Genomic DNA, 10,396 nt, shown 5'->3' with positions numbered 1-10,396 from the left:
AATGTATGAAAATGAAATGGACCAAGTAACAATGATTCCCTGCCTTTCCTCTCTATCAGTTTTCCCTGTGAGACGCCGCTGACAGAATGGTTTGATTTTAGCTGTGAATTCTGGGACTCTGTTTGTCACGACTGAAGCTCTCACACTGTTTAGAACCAGGAAGGAATACTATTAGTTCATATAAAAAAACCTTTCAGCAACAGCAATGTTTTTTCTATGCTTTGCAAGTAAATTGGACATCCCCTGGTGCTCGCTGTGGCCCCTTAGTGGAACGTGACCCCCCCCCCCCCCCCCCCCGTTTGTGAACTTACTGCTCTAGGTGTTCCTGTGCTTCAGCATCCACACTCTCCGCACATGCTGGGTGGCGTGTGAAAGCCCCCCCATTATGTGACAGCAATGCGGAACCCGAGGTAAGCACAGTCAGGGGGGGGGGGGGTATGCAGGCTCAGGTGCGCATGTTTAGCAGCAGGCCTGCTCATGCACATTGCATACTGCTGCAGGGTGTCTATAAGTTCAGAAGGTGTCCAGAAGTCGCTTCAGGACAGTTGTTGAATTTCTATAAGCTGCTAGCAGTTGTTTTTATACCCTGTAATCCTGTAATATCACAATAAGCGATACTTAATGCTTTTGGATTTTTTTAGGCATGTTTTTAATTACTCTGGCAGGCTGAGTGACAGGCGGCCCAGGTGACACCTAAACGCCTTTCTGTTCCCCCTTTAGGGGACAGACGCAGCGCCAGGCCTGCCAATCACTACTCCTCACACAGCACGGTGACATTTGTTTAGTGTTTTTTTTTTTTTTTTTTTTTTTAAATGCAAAATGTTCTCCATGGTCAATGTTGGAAAATGGGGGGGGGGGGGTGACATTCAGACTGCTATTTCAGGACTGACGGTAGGTGTGCTTGGGTTCCCGCTTAAGGCAGCCTCCCGGGCACGCATTCTTGCATCCCTTAAGGAACCGGTTTGTTGTCACCAGCTGCTCTCCACTGCAAACAGGATGAATTCCTCATGCTCCCTGGTATCTGGAGGGCACTCTGGAAGCCACTTCCTGCCATGGAGTTTGGCATAGTGCCACGGGAAAGGGGGCCGGGGGGGTACCATCTTCAACTGGCTTTTCCAAGGGAGTAGCTGAATTTGATGCTGGTCGGCCGAACTTGTCATGTGATTATGTCGTTTGTTCGCTGACAATGCAAGCTGAAGCAAACGGCTGTCAGGAGGTGGCCCTGATTTAGGGGTGTGTCACTATTAAGGTGTCGCACACTGACAAATTGCCGGTCCGGAGTTGCACTGAATCGTATCGTTTTTCTGTTTGACTTGGACACTGGATCAGCGTCCCTGGAAACCAACACTGGGATGTTTTTTGTTTTTTTTTTTGGATGTTTTTTTTTTTTTGAAGGAATGATGAATCGGTACATATGAAACGACTCTATTAGCAAAACAACTTTATTAGTAAAAAAAAAAAGTAAAGCTGTTTACATAAACTGGTAACTTTATACACAGACGACATACGTGGTATGAAACTATGAATTCAGTGAATTTACACTTACATCAATCAGCCTACTTAAACATTTTGACTTCGGATGATTACAGTACATTCATTGAATGGCAATTTCAGTCAACAGAGTGTGTTACAAACATATGGCAACAAGGAAATGTTCAATCACCAGAGGGGGAAAAAAAACTGGCAATTGGTAAAGGCTAGTCAATTTTTTTTTTTAGCATATTGTATATAAATATCAAGCATAAATACTTCCATACTTAGAAGACCACCACCCACTGTCAAAGGCAAATTTTAATAATGGAATAAGGAAATATGTAAAAATAACAAGCATATTTAATCATTATTGACTTCCCATGTAGTTTTCACCTTCAGTTTTTAATATTCACTTAACAAAACCAAGAAGTGATTGAGGAACTGAGTGTGTCATGTGAGCTGTGACATCACTGGCTTTGACAGCATTCATGCTTAACAAAAGATATTGTACACATTCTTTGCTTAGCAACCCAGACGGGCCAGACCTCAAACAAAAACAATGTCAATATTTGTCCAGATCGAAGCCTCCCTGCTTTACAACAGTTAAATTCATAGTGTTCATCATTCAGTCAGTGTGTATGTGTCAGCAGTAAATATCTGAATAAAAGCGGCTTGTTTGTTAATTTCACAGCCCTTTGTCGTGATGAAATAAAAATCAGCCCCCCATTTATGGTACTGTCTGGTATCATTCACTTATCCACCATTCAGAAGCCCCCGTACCCTTGAATCATATTAATACGGTAGGCATGGTAAAAGCATCTACCAGAGCAGTCAGCTAACGTGCTAATGTGTGAAGCCGCAGACCAGCATTCCCACATGTAGCCCATCGCAGTGTCACATCACAGGGGAGCCCCGAACGCTCAGGTTAGTAGGAAGCCGCTTTACCATCAATGCGCCTTTGAGACCCCCATTCGGCAAGGACAGGGGGCTGGACAGAGAACATACAGCTAAACATACATCCAGTCACGTTTGGGAACATGTTAGCGTGCAGAGTAAAGCGAAATCAGGAACAGAGTCAAATAGAATTAGCCGGTATCCTTTGCTTAGGTGTTTGCTAAAAATGCTCCTTACGTTTACATGTTACTCAGCGCAGTGCACAGAGCATTAACGCACTTCCCTGTTTCTGAACGCTCGACCCACCTGGTATCTGTAGGAGCCACAGCGGTGGACCTGACCTGAGGCGGGAGGCCGCTAGCTGATCAGAGCGACCGTGCTCTCCTGCTGTCCGCCACACAGCCCCGAGAAAAACTTCAGCGCCAGGCGGACGTGGATGGGCACAAAGACGTAGGAGGTGTAGATGACCATGGCCACCATGGTGAAGAGCACCGTGTTGAAGAGCGTCTGCTCCCAGGGCTCCAGGACGTAGATGCTGGTGATGAGCAGGTACTGGTAGTACAGCCAGTGCAGGTAATCCTTCAGGTTCTTCACATCCATGACGGAAAGTTCCGGCACCACTTTAGGAGGCAGGAGGAGGCAGGCATGCGGACAGAACGTAACACAGGGAAGCAGCAGCATTAGAGAGACCAAAGACCTGCACTGCCCCCCCAAACCAGTTCTGGTCCTCATAATGTTATAACTGTTATGAGCCCCCCCCCCCCACCAAGCCACAGTCCTGAACCACATTCATGAACCGCAGCCTTAGGGTATCTCAGCCAGTGTGGCTTTTATGTTGTGGGGGCGGGTATGGCTCTGGGTGACCATAAAGCAGCAGTGAAGGGGGGGGGGGGGGGCAGCTGCAGGCCAAAAGACCCTCATGTTTGCTGATGACCTTTAGTGACCTTCAACTTGCTATATGAACTGTACTTACAATGCAAATCTGAATGGTGGTCTTTTGGGTAGCAGTAAGATCCAAAACTGTCCCCAGGCTGTTGTATGTGGGTAAAACTATGTAATATCCTCAACAAACATAACCATTATAACCATGTTTGTATGAGCAGGAAAGCACCGTGCAGGTATATATATATATTCCTCCACTGTACAAAAATGCACGCGCAATTCGTCTTGTTTGATCATCGCGACACTGAGGAGTAACTAATACGTTAAACGCCAGTATGTGCGTAATCTCAGAAAAAATAACCTGCTCCATCGCACAGGAGAGGCTGAGTCAGCGAACTGCGGCCAGTGAGAGACTCTGGTACAGCTGACTACAGCATCATTTCACCCATCTGTGTTTCTCCTAGAATCAAAACAACGTTTTCCCATTTCTCCAAGCACCCGACAGTGTGGTGTAAGCGATTTGTATGCATATGTTGAGTCTCAAACGGAAATACTACGTTGTGCTAAAGTCAGCATGTACATCTGGGATTATAGTGCGGGGAGAGGGACGCTTCTCCGCGACGGCTCCACGTTGCCGTGTTTGCGAAGGTGTCAGTCTTTTTGATAGCTGACCAGTTTCTTCCAGAACATGCCATCTCTGTGACTCGCCAAGGCAAAGTTTATCCACCAACATAATTAGAGTCCGATTCAGCTAATTACGCGGTACGGCGATTCCCCGACGCGCCGCGGTGTCAATCAGGCGACTGATGCCGATTAACAAACGACAAAACTGCGCATCTTTCCAAAAAACGCCTGCAGCCTTTTAAAGGCGTATGACAAAGCGACTCGAATACCAGTGCGATAAGTAATATTCCAACAACGACAATTTGCCTGTACAACTGGAAAGAGCAATTATACCACACAGTGGTGTCATTACAGTGAAACCACACGCAGAGGCTTTCTTATTCGCAAAAGCCGTATGACAGTGCTGCATAAGTACTGTCTGGTGGATAATGTTATCCGGGATCGTACACTGTGCATCTTTGCCTCGCGATCGGCCAAATGAAATTGGAGAGAAATAGCGGTACTGATGAGAAAATGCGGTACTCACCCAGAGATAACTGAGCTCTCCCTCCGCAATGTCAGACACGTTAGACAAAGTTTATTACGGGACCCCGGAGCCGATGACAGGCGTCCCACTACGGTTCCGCTGCTTTGTGTAAACGAAAAGCTGTTCTACCAGTTTGCTTAATATCAGGTCAATTTACCAGGTCTATTTTTTTCCGTGTTATACCACACCCACTACTCCTGTTTACACCTACCTGTGTCACAGATGTCAATCCAGTTATGGATTAAGTGTTAACGGGTACAGCTGCTACGCGCAGTATCAGAGCGCCATGTGAAAAGACACGGTGATCAAGCACCGGAGTTAACGACATCCGCAATGCTGCGACATGACAGCGACGCTTTGTCGCAGTGGTTCAGATTGCGTAAAACTCCGTTGCATGCCATGCAGCAGCATTCACTGTGCCGTGACATGCATCTGGGTTTGCGCCGATCATTAGATCTGCGTGATTCTAGTGGCCCCGCAGGCTGGGCGCCTCGCATATGCTTCGTGAGATGGAGGGACACTCGCATCAAAGATGTAGCAATGAAGGGGGAAACCTGCGCACCACACCCCCCGTACAGAAATCTCATTCACGGGATGCGGAGTGGCGTCGAAAACAATTGGGATGATGTTCAATACTATAGGTGGGCGAATTATCGTTTTGCGCTTAAGCCCAGTGTGCGAAATACGGGGGTGGGGGGGGGGGGGGGGGTCCGGGGGAGTCCGACACCCCCGATTAACCCATGAGACCCCCTGAAAGCCTCAAAAGCAACATTTTTTTCAAGATCGTTATTGCGCAACAATAGGGAGATGGGGACCCCCCCGAATACTGACGGGTATTTCGCCCCGCTCTTACCTGGCTCGGACTCGAATTCAATATAGTGAAATCACGTTTATGGGTTCTGGGTATGGCTCTGACACGTCAGCTGGCTACTGAAATTGCTCAATGTCTAAATCCAGCTTATACCGCATTTACATCATGATGATACTCCATCGGTATTTTGCCGTGTAGGAAACCAGCCCGTTTATGATGAACTATGATGAAATACCGCAGCTCAAGTAGTGCGAGACTGCAGTAACACAGCTTTGTGGAAATCCACAAAATTAATATCATGAAGACGTACAGCGTGTTTTGTACACTGATGATAGTTAAGAAGTATGCGTTTCAGGGTGTGTTATCTTAAATATCTGTTTGCGTTTTATCGTTAACAGCGAGGTGAAGTGTCTTTTCGCTCGGTGATGGAGTCGCCAGCGCAGATAAATGTTTGTTTTTGTAAGTGGCGCCTTGTATTTTCCCTTAAGATGCGATTAACTTACGGCATCAGCACTTCGTTGCTGATGCTTCTTACGTGGAGATGGCTGCTATGAGTCCGGCTCCGCGGTCTTCGCCATCACTAAAAATAGCATTTATGCTCACGCCGAGCAAGCTGTTTCTGCAGAGCGGAGTCCCCCGTGGATGCAGCCGCTGAGATACAGACTGCAGTCAGGGGCGTCTTCCCCTTTACTGCTGCGCTTCTCACGGAGACTCTGATCTTTAGTTTTGCTGTGAGGTGATAAATCTTCCCCTGTCTTTACAGGCCGTTTCTGTTCAATATGTTTTCTAGAAACATCAGATTGTTGTACAGATTATGGTTTCCGTTAGGGGTTTTTTGCCGTTTTTATCCTCATGACGTAGACTATATTACAATGGTTTTTCCTAGAGGCTTGGGAGAGGGAGGTCTGGGTATCTCTCCTGAAGTCGCTACCCCCGCGACCCGGATCTTGGACAAGCGGGTGGTGATGGATGGATGAAAACACAACCAAAGTGTGTGACAATGTCTGGGGATTTGAACAAAAGAACCTGCATTTGTTGGTATTTATTTCTCGATGCTCAATCCTATGTAATAGCTGGACTAAATTTTCTCCCCCAGCGGGGGGCGTAACACAATATATTCCAGGCCGTGAGGTCGGCAGCTCGATCTGATAGTGTATATTACACTATATTGCCAAAAGTATTGAGACACCCGTACAAATGATTGAATTCAGGTGTTCCAGTCACTTCCATAGCCACATGTGTATAAAATCAAGCACCTAGGCATGCAGACTGCTTCTCCGAACATTTACGAAAGAATGGGTTGCTCCCAGGAGCTCAGTGAATCCAAGCGTGGTACCATGATAGGATGCCACCTGTGCAATAAGTCCATTCATGAAGTTTCCTTGCTACTAAATATTCCACAGTCAACTGTTAGTGGTATTATAACAAAGTGGAAGCAACTGGGAACAATAGAAACTCAGCCATGAAGAGATAGGCCACATAAAATCACAGAGGAGGGACAACGCATGCTGAGGCGCACAGTGTGCAGAAGTTGCCAACTGTCTGCAGAGTCAATAGCTACAGAACTCCAAACTTCATGTGGCCTTCAGATTAGCTTAAGAACAGTGTGTAGTGAACTTCATGGAATGGGTTTCCATGGCTGAGCAGCTGCATCCAAGCCTTACATCACCAAGTGCAGGGCAACGCGTCGGATGCAGTGGTGTAAAGCACACCGCCACTGGAGTCTAGGATGAATTAGAATGGAGATTGTGAGCCAGGCCTTCTTGTCCAACATCAGTGCCTAACCTCACAAATGCTCTCCTGGAAGAATGGTCAAAAATTCCCATAAATACACTCCTAAACCTTGTGGACAGCCTTCCCAGAAGAGTTGAAGCTGTTATATCTGCAAAGGATGGGCCAACTCCATATTAAAGTCTATATATTAAGAATGGGATGTCATTGAAGTTAGTGTGTGTGTGTAAAGGCAAATGTCCCAATACTTTTGGCAATATAGCGTATGTCTCGAATAATCTGATTGTGTCTAATATGTTGACGATGCCAAGAATAAACATTGGGACAGGCACAGTAATCCACTGTGGACATTAAATTAGTCTGAGGGGCTACATAGCAAGTTGAGTCAGAACTGGATCTCAGCCAAAAGTTGTTCAGAAATCGCCACAGATCTGTAAACAGGATCTGGTCTGGCCCATACGTGCATGAGAGTCAAAAGTTAAATTCTGATCAGGGTGAAATGTGGCTGGTGAGTGGCTCAGTGGACTAAGACTCTGTGCTGGTGCTCAGAAGGTTGTGGTTGGTGGTTCAAGCCTGCCTTCAGCAGAATAGTTACAAGGCAGGCCCTTGAGTGTACTGACTGACCCTGTAGAGTGTGTGTGTGTGTGTGTGTGTGTGTGTGTGTGTGTGTGTGTGTGTGTGAGAGAGAGTGATCACACTGCAGGATTAGGCAGTGTGCTTGAGGGCCTGCCCTGTTCCTATTCTGCTGAGGGCAGGCTCAAGCCACTGACCTAATCACAGGCACAGAGGGTTAGCCACTCACCATACCTTTTTTTTAAACCAAAAGATGCCAAATAAAGGATTCACACATGTTTCTGTGTGTTAGGGTTAAGACCCTTGCTCTAGGGTCTAGACCATGACTATTCTGCCAAGGATGGGCTTGAACCACCAACCTTCTGATCACAGGCACAGAGGCTTAGCCTGCTGAGCCACTCATCACTCCTGTGTGTACCCTCTGTATTTCGTATATATGTATTTTTTTTCTTGACAAATAAATGACAACTGGTGCAGTTACAGGCCGACCCAGACCCAGTTTATAGATCTGTAGTAAATTCTGAACAACATTTGGCCCGGATCCGGTTCAGACTCATCTTGCTATATGGGGCAATCGTCCCTCAGACTCTTAGCGCATCAGCTGCACATCTGGTAAGTGACTGATCATATGTATATGGTCCGGCGCACGTTCAGAGTGTATACAGACCGACTGTAAGCATTCAGACAGATTTTGACACAAACCATCCTGCCCAAATGTCAGTGGTGCCCAAACTTAAGGAGATGCAGGCGGATCTGGCCCAGAATCAGTTGCTATGTAGGAAGGATTTAATGTGGCGCCTTTGACCGAGTGCCACCCGGGTGGGAGCTATGTGTACATGGTTATGGGGCGTATGCAGGCAGCGCTGTTTACAGGAGGGCCTCTGTCAGATAAGACTTGGCAAAGGCGATGAGACACCACCCAGGTGTGGCCTTCGAAGCCGCATGGATTTAATTTGATTTTACATAATGGTCACATTAATCAGACCAGAGGAGGGATTTCCTGGATGAGTTTGCATTTTGGTCACATGTTTTTCCTGGCTGGTGGGGGCCTTTGTGCATGGCAAATTACTAATTTAAATCCTTGCGAGGTTTGCTGTTGGACATGCAAATAGACTTCACACGTAGAGTCCTCTGAAGCGTGAAAAGGCCCACAGACACTAAGCCGTGAGGATGTGCTCCTGCTCTCTCCACGCATGCACCAGTGGCTGCAGTCTTCTTAAGTAGTTCTAAAAGGCCACCGTGATGACGTCCAGGCTGGTTAAGTCTCAAGTTCCTCAGTTCGATATTGGGATCATCGATGGGCCTGCATCACACTCAGGATTCTGCCTGTCGCCTGCACATCAGAATAGGGGCCATTTTGGTCAGCAGTAAATCAGAACAAGAATTTAGTTTTTTTTTTGCTAAGCAGGTTGACCTTAGAAGGAAATTACTTTGGTACGGTGGTGCTCAGTACAAAACCAACACTGAGTACAATGAGTAACAACGTGACAAGTATTAAGACACAAACAGGATCAAAAAACCAGTGCAAAAGCTGTTCAGTATTCCATTAATAAATATTAAAATGTTTAAGGGGTGGGAAATGAACTGAGTATTGAAATGGCACATATGTGAATAGACAGATGTGCAAAAATCAGTTTATGTGCGTGCAGAGTGAGGGGGGGACAATGCCATTGGTCAACTGCTGAGGGGAAGAAGTTGTTTTTTTGGTGTGTGGTTCTGGTCCTGAATGACTTCAGTGTCTCGCTGGAGTGTAGTGCTTTGAACGGTCTGTGTCCAGCATGGGAGGGGTTAATCCATAAATGAACCTGAACCTGTTTATGATACCCTGAGTCCAAATCCTGTGGGAACCTGAGGTATTGGAAACTGACATATACCCCACAGATGAACAATTAAAGTCCTTTTCTGATAATTTAACCTCTGGGAGGAAAATCTTTTGAGGATATATGCGGTTTAATTCAACATTGTAAGACTAGAGATTACTTATCCTTTAAATGTTTGAATTAAACTATGAGGCAGCTGCAGTTTTATATTCAGTTTTCACAGTAACATTAACCAGAACGTTCTTGCCTCTTCTCATCAGCGTGTTGGGCGGAGAGACGCGGTCGGGAGTTCCTGTCCTGCATATATAGTATGTTCGGCATGGTCCGTCCTCATTGATTGGCGGTGGACATGACGCCACGTGAATTGGAGAGTAAGCGCGCCCTCGTGTGGCCACAGTCAGACAACCGGGTGGAATGAATCGTTGAAATTTCGGTATTGAAAAGCTTGCACCTCGAGCACACGGAGATATGACTAATGTATTAATTACACTGTTCACTGGAACAAAATAAAAGGAGTCATAGAGATATAAACAGACTTAGTAAGAGAGATGGTGAGAGAACAGGGAACAGGGGATGTTTTAAGGCAGTAAATGGCTGCCCAGACTCTCTCTCCATCTGTGGGGTCGGAGGACACTCCATTAGAAGCTTACTGCATCAGCCTGATGCGTTAAATTGGCGGGCTGCAGTTACAGTGTCTCAGGTGACAGCCCCCCCCCCCCCCCATCACTCCAAGCAAGGGGCACCATTAGGGCTGTTTTTATGAAGTTCTGGTTAGGATTTATGTCCTTGGGTGACTGAGGATCCTCGGTCCCTCAAAATCACTCACACTCAGAGACTGTCGTCGGTTTTCGTTTCAAACACGCACCTCCTCTTTTTAAATGAAATTATAAATGATATTGTTATGTTGTTAATTTAGCAGTTTGTCGTTGTACTTTACAGCTGGGTCAAATGGAAAAGGAAATGATCCCAGGAGAGAGGAGAGCTAACATGTAAGGTGGCTTACATGGGCTGCCTCTAACACAGCACCCTATTTTTTTAAATAGGGGTGTGATTAGTTCACTG

The 10,396-nt window shown here is 46.3% G+C and overlaps 1 protein-coding gene across 2 annotated transcripts; it reads right to left on the bottom strand.

Moving 5' to 3' along the window:
- Positions 1-1,421: 1,421 nt before the first annotated feature.
- Positions 1,422-4,909, bottom strand: sptssb (serine palmitoyltransferase, small subunit B). Of its 2 annotated transcripts, none has more exons than XM_023807121.2 (2): positions 4,611-4,909; positions 1,422-2,987 (listed from the first exon to the last, which is right to left on the bottom strand). In XM_023807121.2, exon 2 carries the CDS (start codon positions 2,965-2,967, stop codon positions 2,725-2,727), a length of 243 nt encoding a protein of 80 aa, XP_023662889.1. In that variant the 5' UTR covers positions 2,968-2,987; positions 4,611-4,909; the 3' UTR covers positions 1,422-2,724. The 2 variants fall into 2 exon arrangements, with proteins under 2 accessions (XP_023662889.1, XP_023662888.1); XM_023807120.2 differs by lacking the exon at positions 4,611-4,909 and adding an exon at positions 4,400-4,575.
- Positions 4,910-10,396: the final 5,487 nt, after the last annotated feature.

Source organism: Paramormyrops kingsleyae, chromosome 17, assembly GCF_048594095.1.
Source record: "Paramormyrops kingsleyae isolate MSU_618 chromosome 17, PKINGS_0.4, whole genome shotgun sequence".
NCBI lineage: Eukaryota > Metazoa > Chordata > Actinopteri > Osteoglossiformes > Mormyridae > Paramormyrops > Paramormyrops kingsleyae.
Note: the sequence above shows the minus strand (reverse complement) of the source record. Positions and strands in the feature narration are given on the sequence as shown.